Source organism: Leucoraja erinacea, chromosome 8 (assembly GCF_028641065.1).
Source record: "Leucoraja erinacea ecotype New England chromosome 8, Leri_hhj_1, whole genome shotgun sequence".
Lineage (NCBI taxonomy): Eukaryota > Metazoa > Chordata > Chondrichthyes > Rajiformes > Rajidae > Leucoraja > Leucoraja erinaceus.
Genome location: NC_073384.1, coordinates 38367277 through 38383530, shown reverse-complemented (window position 1 = coordinate 38383530; position 16254 = coordinate 38367277). Strand labels below are relative to the sequence as shown.

The 16254-nt window shown below is 43.0% G+C and overlaps 1 protein-coding gene across 4 annotated transcripts in view; it reads left to right on the top strand.

Annotated features, from left to right (window-relative positions):
* Window positions 1–3227: 3227 nt before the first annotated feature.
* The window catches only part of tmem181 (transmembrane protein 181), a 53789-nt gene continuing 40762 nt past the window's right edge, over window positions 3228–16254 (top strand). The window contains exons 1-2 of one of the 4 annotated variants that reach the window (XM_055639516.1): window positions 3228–3513; window positions 16072–16175. In XM_055639516.1, the coding sequence (XP_055495491.1) occupies window positions 3383–3513; window positions 16072–16175 (235 nt within the window). In that variant the 5' untranslated portion in view covers window positions 3228–3382. Of the gene's footprint in view, window positions 3514–12669; window positions 12809–12866; window positions 13246–16071; window positions 16176–16254 lie in introns of those variants that run through there. The other 3 variants (XM_055639518.1, XM_055639519.1, XM_055639517.1) reach the window with 3 other exon arrangements.

Here is a 16254-nt window from a genome sequence, read left to right as displayed (position 1 = left end):
GTGTTCCAGAGTGCCGGAGCAGCAACAGAGAAGGCTTTATATTATAATAAAATATGTCCTGTCGCAGTCATTCCTTCCCCTACCTGCTCCTGTCAGTCAGAAGTTACAGAGGTTTCAACACCAGATTCTTGAACATATTCTTTCCCTTTGTTATCATGCTTCTGAAACGGACTTTCCATAAGCTAGGGTATTGTCTGATTTACCTTTACCCCCATTGTGGACATTGGACTTTGTCTCTGGAACTGATGCTCTATAATGCTGAGAACTGTACCTTTCCCTTTGCAACACAACGGGTCAGGCAGCAGCTGTGGAGGGAATACATAAGCAACGTTTTGAGTCAGAACCCTTCTAGATTGGTACCTTAGATTCTGGTTGGGCCTGAACAGAAGGACCTGGAAATTGAAGTGGAAGCCATGTTGAATTTGGCAGCACAGGCAAGTGTTGAGGAAACACACGTGGCTGTGGTAGTGAGTCTGTGTCAGATCATGGTCGAGGAACTGGAAATCTCCCGACCCAAAACATCACCTATCCATTCCCTCCACAGATGCTGAGTTCTTCAAGCACTTTATATTTTACTTCACATTCTGATGAATCTCTATTGCATCCTTTCCAATTTAATAACAACCTTCCTATTGCTGGGTGACCAGAACTGCACACACAACTTTTTTTTCTTGGAATGCAGGAGGATGAGCGTGATCCAATAGACGTGTATAAAATCATGAAGGGAATAGATAGGGTGAATACACAGCCTTTTTCACAGGATAGGGGAATCAAGAATAGAGCATAGGATTAAGGAAAGTAGGGAAAGATTTAATAGGAAGCTAAGAGATGGCTTTTTCCAAAGAGGGTTGTGGGTTTATGGAGTACAGGGGGGGAGATTGATAATCTGATTGAATGGTGCCAGAACTACAATCTTACTCAGAGCGTCAGCAAGATCAAGTAGAGGATTGTTTACCAGGAAGAGAAAGCTGGGTGGGTATCCATGGAACTGTCTTCATCAAAGGAATGGTGTTGGAGTATATCAATTTCAATTTCCTGGCGTGCACATCACTTGATTTGTTTTGCACCCAGCATTGACACAAAGAAAGCTCACCAATTCCTATAAGGTTTGAGGAGATTTAGCATGTGGCCGAATACCCCACCAGGCTTCTACAGATGTACGGCAGAGAGTATCCTGACTGGTTGCATAACCGGCCTGGTTTGATAACTCGAATACCCACTAATGAAGGAGACGACAGAAAGTGGTGGATATTGCCCAGTCCATCACATATACTGACCTCCCCACCATCAAAGGGATCTGCAGGAAGCAATACCTCAAGATGTCAGACTTATCATCAAAGATCCACATGCCGTATCTCTAAAAAAAAAACCCGAAGCAAAACCACTTGCTTCACTTGAAAGGACTTGGGGTCATTGGAAGGAGGAAGTGAAGATAATGTAGGGCAGATTTGAATCTACAGTTTTGTGTGTTTTCATTTTATAGCCTGAATGATCCTAGTAACTGAGTTTACAAGAGCAGAGAATTCAAGTGACACCAGTCACATCCTCAAAGAGCTCCAGATTTTCCTTTGATTAATCACTCTGACTCTACTCCAGCCTATTATTATGTTCAGGGAGCTGATTTATTGCCAAGCAGAGCTGATGTGAATTTGTGGAATGGACATTGTTTCTGTCAGATTGGTGACTTTTATGAGGAAGTACCTGGCATGGGATGGGGTGAACGGGAGAAAGCGTTTCCACATTTTGGACCATCACTTGGTTATTAGCCACACACGCGGATGCTGCACAAGAGATTAGTTCCTCAGCTGGGAGTTAATATATGAAAGAATCAGAATCAGTTACTATACAGAGGTGCTATCCACCTAGTCTGTTTCCCACATCTGCGTTTGGCCTCTCCCTGGCAGTGAAGGAGGCCAGGGACAGATAGTGTGGGAATGGGAAGGGTAATTAAAATGGTTTGCAACCAGGAGCCCCAGGTGGCCATGTTAACAGAACGCATATGCCCAGCAGAAAGGTCACCTAGTCTACTTTTGGTATCACAGATGTAGAGGATGTGATGTCGAGGGCAGTGAATGCAATAGACAAGGTTGGAGGAGGTGCAGGTGAATCTCTGTCTCACTTGGAAGGGCTATTTAGGTTCCTGATTGGTGGAGAGAGATTCACTGACATTTACCACAAATCCACTGACTCCCACAGCTATCTGGACTACAATAAACCTCTATCACCTGGAAGTTGCTGTTGTGGTCCCTGTGGAGGTGAGAGAGGAGGTGTTGTGAGAAGTGTTGCATCACCTGTAGTTCAGAACAAGAAAACATACAGCACAGGAACAGGTCCTTCAGCTCATATGTCTATGTTGATCTGTGCATGAAGCTGAGTTGAACTAATCTGTGCCTGCATATGATCCATGTCCCTCCATTTCCTGCATATCCATGTGCCTCTCTTAAGCACCATTATCTGTTTCCAGTACCATCTCTGACTGCGTGTTGCAGGCACTCACTCTTTGCGAAGAAAACTTGCCCCACACAGAAGGCAGCCCTTTAAACAGTCTTTGACACCCTGGTAAAAAGATTCTGACCGTCTACCCTTCTTGGTTAAGTTGATTAGTACAGGTGTCAGACGTTATGGGGAGAAGGCAGGAGAATGGGGTTAGGAGGGAGAGATAGATCAGCCATGATCGAATGGCGGAATAGACGATGGGCTGAATGGCCTAATTCTATTATCCTTTTGACCTTATGAATTGTTTGGAAAAGTGCCTGAGGAGAGGGAGGGGTGAATGAACTAACGAATCATGGAGAGAGAGGCCTCTGTGGAATAGGGTGCAGATGGGAAGATATGATTTGAGGTAGGATCACCTTGAACCTGTTTTGCTGCGAATAAAGAATCTTTATTCCAAAACTTCTAATCCCTGGGAATTCATAATGATTACAACTTCTACTGGACATATAATATTAAAATGTAGGTTTTTTTTTTAAAGATACAGGACTTTTAGTGAGATGAAAATCTCAGTCTGTAATGTGGAACAATTTTCATTTAGCAAGATGAAAATGTCATACTTGCACTTCAAATACCGATCTCTCAGAGATAAATTGAAGTGCTTCTTTTGGACAGGCAGTGAGGTAATGATGGAGGGAAAGGGTTAAGTTGCCTATTCACTGTGTGTATCACTGAGCTGCTGAACTGCAGCCTGCGTCTCATTGATGCACAGATGGCTCTATGTGTTTTACCACCCAACATCGTCTCTTCTGAACAAAAGGTCAGCTGATCTGCTTTCATCACAAAGAATAAAACGATGTTTCCTTGGATCCTGATGACTTCATATTCATTGTTTCCAGAGGTTATAAAAACTGAACGAGGATTGTTGCCACACTAGAACCAGCAAGCTATGGATGCAGAATATCCTTCCTTTGAAAATCCCCTCTACAAAGAACTAAAATATTTCTACAAGAAGGTGAAAGGTGCTTACATGGATTTAAAGGATGAACTGACTCCCTACAAAGATGATCGGTACTATAGGTAGGAAAGATATTATATTTAACTGTCCTTGAAAGATACCAAGCTGTTCTTTCGAGGTCAATAATGGAGCCTGTCTGCAAGTCTGACGTTGGCAGATATACATAGAGGGTGAGGCAAACTGCAGCATTTTCCACCCACTGCATTGGAAACACAGCATTGAAATAGGTGACTGCGGATTGCTGTAAAAAATAATATAAATGAAGGTTCCCAATAGGCTTTGATTTCAGAGTAATTCAGCAGTGATGAAGCTGCGACCCATTTGGGCCTAACCTCCCCGTGGAATTATAATGAACAGAATGGTTACACTGTGTATATTTAAGAAGACAACAGCATAAATTCCAAGCAAGATGTACTTGAGCATAAAAGTCTGCCAATCATTTATCCCTTATCTCACCAGGCCCAATGTTATGCAGTTTATCTTTTATATATATGTTATATGTATGGCGCATTTCTTCCTGAATATGCTTGAAAATATCGTTGCAATTGCCGTTGCTGTGGTTGTTAAAGAACGGAGAAATAAATCGTGGATCATGAATAATTTATGAATTGGCAGTAATGAAATGGATCATTAAAAACAAACTAACAAATATAGAACATCGAACAGTAGAGCGCAGGACAGGCCCTTTGGCCCACAATGTTCATGCCAAATATAATACCAAGCTAAATGAATCATCCCTGCCTGCATGTGATTCATATCCCTCCATTCCCTGCATATCCATGTGTCTATCTAAAAGCCTATTAATGCCACTATCGTATCTGCTTCTACCACCAACTCTGGTGCCAGGCACCCAACACTTTTAGTGTAAAAGAAATTCCCTTAATCTTCCCTTGCACAACTTTTTTTCTTTTAAACTTTCCCCCTCTGATCTTAAAGTTATGGTGTCTAGTCATTGACATTTCAAACCTGGTTCTGACTCTACTCTTTCATTTCGTTTTATCAGGTCTCCACTTGACTGAGTCGGGGGGGGGGGGGGGGTGACGTAACTCGCAGCGCGTGGAAAACAATGCTCAGCCTGCGCTAGCAGACCCATTGTGACGTCAGCAGCTCGTTTATTTTCTAAATTATTTGAAATTTTTGAACATTTTCATCATAATGCATGAAAATTTCAGCCAAGGCACTTTTTGACTTCATGGCGTAAATCTCTATCGGAATATGTAAAAGTTTCACCATTAGCGCGTCGTGTTTTCGAGGAGATGTGAAACGCACACGAATATCACACAAATACGCACACATCCAAGATCAGAATTTTATAAGTATAGAGATACTCTCTAATCCAGGCAGTCTGCTGGTAAACCTCTACTGCACCCTCTCCAAAGCCAACACATCCTTTGATGGGGAGACCAGAACTGCACACAATACTGCAAATGCGGCCTTACCAAAGTCCTATAAAGCTCAACAAGACTTACTGACTCATACAATGCCATGACCCATGAAGGCAAGCATAGCATACATAGAAACATCGAAAATAGGTGCAGGAGTAGGCCATTCGGCCCTTCAAGCCTGCACCGCCATTCAATGTGATCATGGCTGATCATCTTCTTTCCCACTCGATTTATTTGTGAAGCCACTTTCAGGAAGCTGTGGATTTGGACCCCAAGATCCCGCAATACTGTTAACCCTTTACCTCCAAAGTGCAATCCCTCATGCTAGCTCCGATTAAACAGATCTTAGTTAAATCTTGGCATCTGAGGAATGACGTGACTTCAAATCATTCCTAGAGGACATAGGTTTAAGGTGAAGGGGAAGAGATTTAATAGGAATCTGAGGGGTAATGTTTTCACACAAAGGGTGGTGGGTGTATAGATCAAGCTGCCAGAGGAAGTTGGTGAGGCTGGGACTATCCCAACACTTAAGAATCAGTTAGACAAGTACATGGATATGACAGGTTTGGAGAGATATGGACCAAATGTGGGCATGTGGGACTAATGCAGCTGGGACACGTTGGCCAGTGTGGGCAAGTTGGGCCGAAGGACCTGTTTCCACGCTGTATCACTCAATGACTCTAAATGCTCATTTGTGTTTTATACAGGAGTAAATGTGTTTAAAATATGTAATGTTCTGCATCTGCTCAGGCTGCACATTCACCACCACTCCCAACCAATTTCTCCATTACTGCACCTAGTTTCTTGCAGCCCTGCAGCTAGTCCTATCATAATGGAGAACTGGTTGCCACACAAGGCAGAAAGGTCCACAAGACTATCTCTGCCTCATGAGGCAGATCATTAAGGATAATTAATTTGGTACGGTGCAGAGGAGATTCAACAGGATCTGACCTGAACTTGAGGGCTTGAGTTATAGAGAGATGTTGGATAGGCTGGGACTTTTCTCTTTGGAGCATAGGAGGCTGAGGGGTGACTTTAGTGAGGTGTATAAGATCATGAGGGGCACGGATAAAGTAAATGCTCACAGTCCACATCTATGGAAACATTGACCATAATTCTGAAAATTTCAAGGTCGTTTTGGAAAGGATTAAGGTTGGTCGATGAGTTAAACTGGGAGACGGCCAATTTCAAAAGCACAAGAGGACCTTGCAGAAGTAGATTGAGAGAAGATGTTTGTGGATAAAAAGACAGTTGACGTGGAAATATTTCAAAGAGAATCAGCAAGAGTTTGGGGCCAGCACATTTGAGAAGTGTGAAAGGCAAGGATGATATGATTAGGGAACGTTAGATGACAATACAATAATACAATACCTTTTATTTGTCATTTGAACCTCACATGAGGTTCAAACAAAATTTGGTTTCTGCAGCCATACAAGAAAAGAACCAAGACACACACCAACACAATTTACACAAACATCCATCACAGTGAGTCTCCTCCTCACTGTGATGGAAGGCAAAGTCTTGTCTCTCCCCTGCTCTCCATTCCTCTCCCAAAGTCGAGGTCAAAGCCCCCGGCGGGCGCTAGCAAGTCCGCGGCCACTCAAAGCCACGCCGGGCAATGTAAGGCCCTGCCCCAGGTCTTTGTAAGGCCCCACTCCATGTCACTCTCCACCCCGCAATTCGGGCGGGAGAAGTCGCCATTGCCCCCCGGTGCCCCGTGAAGCAGTCTCCCACCAGGGACCCGCGAGCTCCCGGTGTCACCATCCACCGGAGTCGGGTCGCAGCAGCGCGCCACCGCAGCTCTTCACGCTCCTAAGCTGGCCAGCTCCACGGAGGTAGGTCCGCAGCTCCGCAGCTCCGCAGCTCCACGGAGGTAGGTCTGCAGCTCCACGGAGCTGCAGACACTGGTGAATGAAGGTTCACCGACCGCTGGCCTGCGGCCTACACCAATCTGAAGCCGCGGTCTCGGGTGGGGGAGGCACCGATTCAGGACTTACCTTGACTTTTATCATCTGGACGCCCGCAGCGGCGACTGCGGAGGGTTGAGGTCCCGACCACGGGGGGAAATGGAGGAGGACTGGCCAGATTTTGTGCCTTCCACCACAGTGATGAATGCTGTGGTGGATGTTTGTGTTAAAATGTTATTGTGTTTTTGTGTGTTCTTTCTCATTGTACCGCTGCTGGCAAATTCATTTCACTTGCACTTTATGTGCAATGTGACGAATAAAACTGATTGTATTGTATTGATTGATTGTTTGATCAAGGGAATAAAGGGAGTTATATGTATAGGAAGAAACTGCTGATGGTGATTTATACCGAAGATAGATACAAAATGCTGGAGTAACTCAGCGGGTCAGGCAGCATTTCTGGAGAAAAGGAATAGGTGATGTTTCGGGTCGGAACCCTTCTTCAGACTGAAAGATAGATGAAAGATAGATTTGTTCTGGCCGTTTCTATCTTTCAGTCTTAAGAATGATTCCGACCCAAAACTTCACCATTTCTCCAGAGATGTGGCCTGACCCGCTGAGTTACTCCAACATTGTGTGTCTATGATAGGCTGCGGGCCGAGGAGCTTTTTCGTTCAGGTTCGTGACTCAACTCACGGAACTATCTGAATTTTTAACATATTATATAAATCATACCTGAAACTCGTGAAGAACAAAACCTGCACATTTTGTTTAAATATGACAAAAACTTCCAATTTTCCGAGTAATAATTGTCCAATCAATGCACGTTTGACATTGAGGTTGGGAGCAAATTGACCGCGCTTTGATTTATGGTCGCTAGGCAGCGAGGTCTCTGGGATCATGGCTGCCTCCTCATTACATCAATAGCAATAACAAGGTTTCCAAGGATAAAGGTAATGCTAACCTTGTTGATAATTTTGTTTTTCAAGGATTTATCCTTATAAAGTTATGCAGTGCATGCAGTGCCTTTTTACTTCAAACCAACCATATTTTCATTTTCAAACCACATTAAGGGCACTCACAGTTGAGTAGACATGTGTTCAGTGTTATTCAGAGCTCAGAGCGACGTGACCCGCTGGCTTCCTCCATCTTGCAGAGATGAGTGAGGCGCACCACTTCCTGGTTTTATAGCCCCCTCCTCCCTCCTACCAGCAGAGGCAGCAGAGAGAATGGCAAACATTTTAAAAACATTAATATCTCTCTGATTTTTCATTGATGGGAAAATCCTCCAGTCCAGGCAGGCGGAGGAGGGCTCTGAGCGAGGTGGCCAAAAATGACGGCCATAGGTGGCGGCGTTCTCTCAGAAATCAAAGCACAGCGAACCAAAAGCTGTCATGATCTTACTTGATAATTAGACATAATTATATATGATTACATTCATATTCACAAGTCATATATATATTATATATAGATGGTATAATAATATAAAGTTTAAACAGACTGCAACACAGAAATAGGCTCCCCATGGTGTAATATGGGCATTGGACACTAGATGGCGCTTACTTTTTTGATCTCATTTTACAATACAATACTATAAGGTTTTATTTGTCACATTGCACATAAAGTGCAAGTGAAATGAATTTGCCAGCAGCGGTACAATGATAAAGAACACACAATACACAATAAAAATTTAACACAAACATCCACCACAGCATTCGTCATTGTGGTGGAAGGCACAAAATTTGGCCAGTCCTCCTCCATTTTCTTAGCGGGTGCAGCAGCTTCTATGGAGCGAAGGAAATAGGCGACGTTTCGGGCCGAAGAAGGGTTTCGGCCCGAAACATCGCCTATTTCCTTCGCTCCATAGATGCTGCTGCACCCGCTGAGTTTCGCCAGCATTTTTGTGTACCATCGATCTTCCAGCATCTGCAGTTCCTTCTTGAACACTCCTCCATTTTCTAATTAGTTTAATTAATTAATGTGCAACTTTTGGCACTGACGAGTTACGACTACCTTCTCAATTATATTTTATCTAAATTGTGCAAAATTTCATGTAGTTCCGAGACATGGGTCATGAATGTTGATTTCTAGACACATTTTTGATGCTCGGCCCACAGACTATGAAAATGAATCATATGACAGGTACAGGCAACTGGGATCAAGGACATTCTATAAGTATATCGGGAGCAAGATGGTAACTAGGAAAAGAGTGGTTCTCCTTAGGGACCTAAGGGGTAATCTATGTGAGGAGACAGGCGATGTGAGCAAGATGCTAAATAGAACAGCAAATAGAATAGAATGCCATTTATTGTAATTTAAACATACAAGGTTCAAACAAAATTTTGTTCCTGCAGCCATAACAGCAAAAAAACAAAACACACAATTAACACAATTCCACACAAACATCCATCACAGTGAATCTCCAAACACCTCCTCACTGTGATGGAAGACAATAGTCTTATCTCTTCCCTGTTCTCTGTTCTTTATTCTTCTCCCTCAGTCAAGCAGTCAAACTGCTGCATCGAGCTGATCGAGGCTCTTTATGTCAGAGCTCCTGGTGGGCGATGGTAAGTCCCGCGGCCGTTTAAGCCAAAGATTATAGAGGAGCAAGATAGACCACTCCTCGAAAAACGCGTAGTATCACGTGTGTGATCGTCGACGCCATATTTTGAGGCATTTTATTGGGCTTCCCCCACACTGTCATGGCGTCCTTATCTAAATCTTCATCTCACTGCTCTGCTATCAATTGTTCTAATCGTAAATCTAAACAACCCGACCTGTCATTCTTTAGGTTCCCCAATAAAAAAGAAAGGTGAGAAAATATTTTTATTATTTTCAGTCGATATTCTGTCGTGAAAATGTTATTTTCTGTTCTCCCATCAACGGCCATTGGGAAACTGGGTTTGTCGGTACATTAGAAAGTTATTAGACTTATTTTTAATAGATCTTTACTTACCATAATAATAAAGACAATTTTAACGTTTTTGGTTTTGTTCTTGTAAGGGATTGGTCTCCACAATATGGCCCGCGGGACACATTAGGTCCAGTGACCAGTAGATTTTTCAAGCTCAGATTCAAGTCCGAGAATGGGCGGCTGTTACCCATTATATCCCTCGAATTGTCAAGGCATCACAAGCAAAGATCACAAGCCCGCCGTGAAGAAGGGTGCAATCAAATATTATACAACTCTGCTCTATCATCTTTGGGTGCAATGGTGGGCCGGGGGGTTCGGTGGCGGCGGCCGCAATCAAAGATACTAGTGGAGCTCTGCTCTATAATCTTTGGTCGGAATGGGACGGCTGCGCGTTATAATGTGCTATCGTTCCACTCTCCCTCTCCCCCTTCTCCCTCTCCCCCTTCTCCCCCCTTCTCCCTGTCCCCCTTCTCCCTCCCTTCTCACGATTTCTCTCTCCCCTCTCTTCTCTCGATCTCTCTCTCCCCTCGCTCCCCTCTCTTCTCTCGATCTCTCTCTCCCCTCTCTTCTCTCCATCTCTCCCTATCTTCTCTCGCTCTCTCTCTCTCTCCCCCTCTCTTCTCTCGATCTTCCTCCCCTCCCTCTCTCCCTCCCTTCCATCTCTCCCTCCCTTACCTCTTCGTGAGAGTTGGCAGCTCTGCTATGCCTTGGGTCCAAAAGAGGATAGAAAGAAAATACTTAATGGTCTTTGTAAGAAGATTTTAATAAACTCTTCTACATTTAAGGTAAATTGACATATTAGAGGCAAAAAGCATCTTCAATATACAGGTCTCTCCACACAACTGAAAACAATTGCATTTAAGTGATATATCATCCATTGTTCAGGCATGTAGCACTAGGTTACAATAAACTTCCTACATATTACAGGAATGCATCTCATAAAAATGGAAGAGGCTTAAATGCATTGTAAAATCATAAATCCATGTTGACTTGGACTAATCCTTTTACTGCTATCCAAATACCCCATTATTACATATTTAATAATTGACTCCAGCATCTTTCACACCACCAAAGTCAGGCTAACTGGTCTGTAATTCCCCGTTTTCTCTCTCGCTCCTTTCTTGAAAAGTGGGATAGCATTAGCTATCCTCCAATCCACAGGAACTGATCATAAATCTATTGATCGTTGGAAAATGATCATATGTATAAATATATATGTGTATATATGCATGTATGTGTATATATGCATGTATATGTATATGTGTGTATATATGTATGTATATATATGTTTATATGTGTGTATGTATGCATATAAATGTATCCATATGTATGTGTGTATTTGTATGTGTGCATATGTATGTGTATACGTGTATGTATGTATGTGTATATATGTATGTGTGTATATATGTATGTGTATATATATGTGTGTATAAATATATATATATATATGCATATATATATTATTACTATATAATTATATATATAATTGCCTTTATGGTTTATGTATATCATCTTACAAGACAAATAAATTAATAGTGATTATTTAAATCAAAGTTGCTTCTGATCCATGAGAATAAACTTTATTATCTCTAACTTGCCTCTCACACACAGACACACATTCATATAAATATATAAAATATATATACGTTAAATTTAATTTTGTGCAGTGTGTGTTAAAGCAATACAAGGGAAACTGCACAATACAATGCAAGGGAAACTACGCAAAGGAGGGGGCTGTTCCCGCTACAAGATACTCGAGGATCTTTGCTTTGGATCAAAGATTATAGAGGAGCTCTATAATCTTTGCTTTGGATCACAGCGGGTGGCATACCGGAAGTCGCGTGTCGCATTAAGAAATGGCGGCCGTGACGTTCCGTCACGTACTACACGTCAGTCCATTGGATTTCGGAGGAGTGGTCTATCTTGCTCCTCTAGGATCTTTGGTTTAAGCCGCGCGATGTAAGGCCCTGCTCCGGGTCGATTTAAACCCCTCGATTTGGGCGGGCGAAGTTGCCGTTGCGGGAGCTCCCGAAAAGCGGTCTCCCACCAGGGACCTGCGAGCTCCCGATGTTACTGTCCACAGGGCATTGTACTCTCAGAGATTTTCTGCACTCTCTTCTTAGGGCTCCGGTGGTGTCATTGAGCCAGGGCCAGCCTTTAGGCTTAGACTTTTTCATTTTAAGAGGAGCAACAGAGTCCAAGTGGTATTGAATAAAGAAATTAGGTCGTCAGTGCTGAGATGGAGGGGAGACACCTCGTCAGTATTCATCAAAGACCTCATCTGTATTCATGAAAGGATGTGGAAGATAGTGAGTTCAGGGAGAGGTCTGGAGTAAATCAGATTTGAGAGCGACAAAAATCAGATGTCATTAAGGGGGTTGATCAATCCCCATGGGTAGTTGAGATATATTCCAGGTTGCTATGGGAAGCAAGGCAGGTGGAGATAGCCGGGGCCCTGACAGAGATTTTTGCTGAACAAGGGACTGCAGAGATGCTGGTTAACAAAAGAAAACCACACAAAGTGCTGGAGTAACTGAGCAGGTCAGGCGGCATCTCTGGAGAACATGGATAGAAGAGTTTAGTTTAGTTTATTGTCATGTGTACCCAGCTACAGTGAACTGCTTTTTTTGTTTCATGCTATCCAGTCAGTGGGTAGTCTATACATGATTACCATCCACCTGTGCACAACGTACAGATGCAGGATAAAGGGAATAACGTTTAGTGTAAGATAAAGTCCAATTAAAGATAGTCCAAGGGTCTCCAATGAGGTGGATGGTAGGTCAGGGCCGCTCTCTAGCTGGTGATGGGGTAATGTTCACAGTTGGCTGATAAAAGATAGGATTGGAAGAAACTGTCCCTGACTCAAGGGTGTCAGATGACTGGAGAATTTCCATTACCACTTCTGAGTGACGGTAACAGTGACTAGGGTCCGACCAACCAGCCTCTCTGCACCGCCTGCCCGCCTGCCCGCCTACCCGCCTACCCGCCTGCCTACCTACCTACCTGCCTACCTGAGGGCCGGGCTGGGCCGTCCACCTGAAGCGCTGCCGCCGCCAGGTGACGAGCGCAGGCTCCTCGCGCCTGACGTCACGCGCGGGCGGTTGTGAGGTGGCGGTTGGCAGGTCCGGAGATTCGCTGCTGTCATGGAGCTGTGAGTGTTGGGGGCAGCGTCCCGGGAGCGAGCGAGTGGGCGGGGGGCGCGCGCACAAGCGTTTGGTCAGGCGACCGGATCGGCCCGTGTGTGAGGCGTGGTGTTGGAGACCCGAGGTCTGGGCAGCAGGGCCGGGCCGGGCCAGGCTGGGCCATGCCATTCAGTCCGCCGCCAGCAAGTCCTTTTCACCGCTGTTCTTAGCTCTGTTCTCATGCGCCGGGCAGGACGCGAGTGCCCGCCTGCAAAGCGCCGACAGCGAGCGAACAAAACTTCACATTAACGTGGTGTTGATGAGGCTTCCGTGAACTTGCATTGTCCCCATCGTCCGTATTTACATCTTTCTCTGTGCATTTTCTGCATGTAATGTTCATCTTTTAAAATAGGACGCAGTCTAGAAAGCAAGGAATGGCAACTAAACTAAAAAGGACAGAAGGAAAGTAAGGACACAAAATTCTAGAGTAACTCGGTCGAAATCTGAAATGTCACCAATCCATGTTCTCCATTGATGCTGCCTGATCTGAGATAGACATAAACATAGAAACATAGAAAATAGGTGCAGGAGTAGGCCATTCGGCCCATCGAGCCTGCACCGCCATTCAATATGATCATGGCTGATCATCCAACTCAGTATCCTGTACCTGCCTTCTCTCCATACCCCCTGATCCCTTTAGCCACAAGGGCCACATCTAACTCCCTCTTAAATATAGCCAATGAACTGGCCTCAACTACCTTCTGTGGGAGAGAATTCCAGAGATTCACCACTTGTGAAAAAAGTTTTCCTCATCTCGGCCCAAAAAGATTTCCCCCTTATCCTTAAACTGTGACCCCTTGTTCTGGACTTCCCCAACATCGGGAACAATCTTCCTGCATCTAGCCTGTCCAACCCCTTAAGAATTTTGTAAGTTTCTATAAGATCCCCCCTCAATCTTCTAAATTCTAGCGAGTACAAACCGAGTCTATCCAGTCTTTATACATATGAAATTCTGGAGTAACTCGGCGAGTCAGGCAGCATTTTTGGAGAACATGTATAGGCGACACTTCGGGTTGGGATCCTTCTTCAGATTGAAAGTTTGCAGGGGAGGGAGGGGGACTGATTAGAGTAAGTCAACGTGGCTTTGTGTGTGGGAAGTCATGTCTCATGAATCTGGGAGAGTTTTTTGAAGAAGTTACAAAGAGGAATTATGAGGGCAGAGGAGTGGACATTGTCTATATGGACTTAAAGAAGGCTGCTCTGGAAGGTTAGATCACATAGAATTTTAAGGTGAGCTCGCTGTTTGGATTCAAAATTGACTTTACGGAAAGAATAGAAGATAGACAAAAAAAAAGCTGGAGTAACAGCAGGACAGGCAGCATGTCTGGAGAGAAAGAATTGGTGACGTTTCAGGTCAAGACCCTTCAGGAAGGAATCACAGGGTAGTTTTTCTTGGGTTGTTTTTCTGATAGTCCTCTAACCAGTGGTGTGCTACACTATCATTTGGAAGGATGTCATTAAGTTGGAAAGGATGCAGAAAAGATTCACTAGGGTCTTGCATAGACATGAGCTTGAGTTATATGGAGAGGCTGGAACTTTTTTTCTATGGAGTGTGGAACACTGAGAGGAGACCTTATTGAAGTATTCAAAGTCATGAGGGGTATTGATAAAGTGAATGCTCATAGTTTCTTTCCCAGAGTATGAATGAATAAGTTTATTGGCCGAATATGTACATATACAACTAATTTGCCTTGGTGCTCAGCTTGGTGCTCTTCTAGTCTTCTAAAACTAGAAGACATAGACTTGGGTGAGAGGGGAAATATTTAAGAAGCACCTCAGGGGCAACTTATTCACAGGGATAGTCTGTATGCGGAATTAGCTGCCAGAGGAAGCAATAGATCATACTTTTATATGCGTCTATCTACTTTGTTATTGACCTATTCCTGCTATTTGCTATATTTCAGCCCACAGAATTGGTGATGACCTATGTTCATTCCCAAACTGCCAAAGTGAAGAGACAGAGCTGTTATGTAAAGCTTAGGCCTGTGCATTCAATCATGACTGGTACAGGGGAGCTGTCCCCAGTGTCCTTACCTATATTCACCCAATCATTATTAGCTGGCTTTTAGCACTTTGATGTCTGTGGGTGCTTCCTATATACACTTTACCTGTTGTGTTTTCTACAATTAAATTATGCACGAGTTTCATAATCAGCTGCTAGGTACATTGGCGTTTTAGCGATGGATGTGAAAACTATTGCAATCCATTTTTGCAATTATATGGTTAAATTATGTTGAGGTATACAGGCTCCTTGTGTTTTGCGCAGGGGTTACATGCTTGAAATGCATTGCATATTTCAAAAACATGTAAATTAAACATATACGCGACTATGCTGTCAGCAGTAAATTTGAGCACAGTATTCCAAAAATACCAACGCATAAATCAAGCTTTGGTATTAAAGTAACAAGCGCATTATTTCAAAAACGATGAAAATCAAACACTTAAAGTGCAGGGTGCCTGTATTTTGCTTAAAAAATAAAAAGTATTTAAAAAAACAATAATGTTGAAAATACAAAATAAGAACAAATGCAAATATTATAAATGTGAAACAAAGACTGAAAATATTGAAAATACTCAAGTTCAAGTTGTATCCATAGAGATGGAAGCAGAGGTAATGTTTCAGGTTGACAGTCTTTCATCATAGCAGTCTGCTGAGAGTTGTAGACCTGAACTGTTGACTAAGTTACCAACGTGATAGATTAGGAAAATATGAATTTATGGACAGTGTCGTGATATCTTGGGATATTTGGGATTTGAGACGGGGTTTAGGCAGGTAATGGGTGGATTCAGGGAGATGATGGGTGGATGGAAAATGTAAAAAAGTAGGTGTAATGCAGCAACTGACTGCTTTTGCAGGACCTCATAAGCATGGTAGAATTTGATTTGTGCCAGAAACCAGAATTGAAGCTAAGTTGCATTGTAACAGCTTGAATTCAAAGAAAGGGAAATGTTTATTGCTTGGTTGAAAGTAGTATTTATCATTTCAATTCGTTTTGTCTTGAATTATGAATTCTGAGAGTTCTAGGGAATTATTGGATCCACAAAAGTGTAATTATACTTTCCTTCCCTGAACTGAAATAGCCTTAAATAATTATTGATTCATATGTTGTGGTATCTCATGACATAAAATGTGATGACACTGATCCGTGGGGAAAAATGCTGTTAGTGTTAATTGTAACATTTATTACTTCGATTTCTTATTACATTGATAATTGTGATCTCTCCTTTTTAGAATAGCGCCAATGAGATTATATACACTTTCCAAGAGGCACTTTGTCCTAGTGTTCATTGTGTTCTTCATCTGTTTTGGAGTGATAGTTTTGATCGGAATAGCTGGTGAGTACAAAATGATGGAACTTGATATATTGTATTACGTAATTGTCAGCTTATTAAAAAAAAAAACCCAAATGTATGA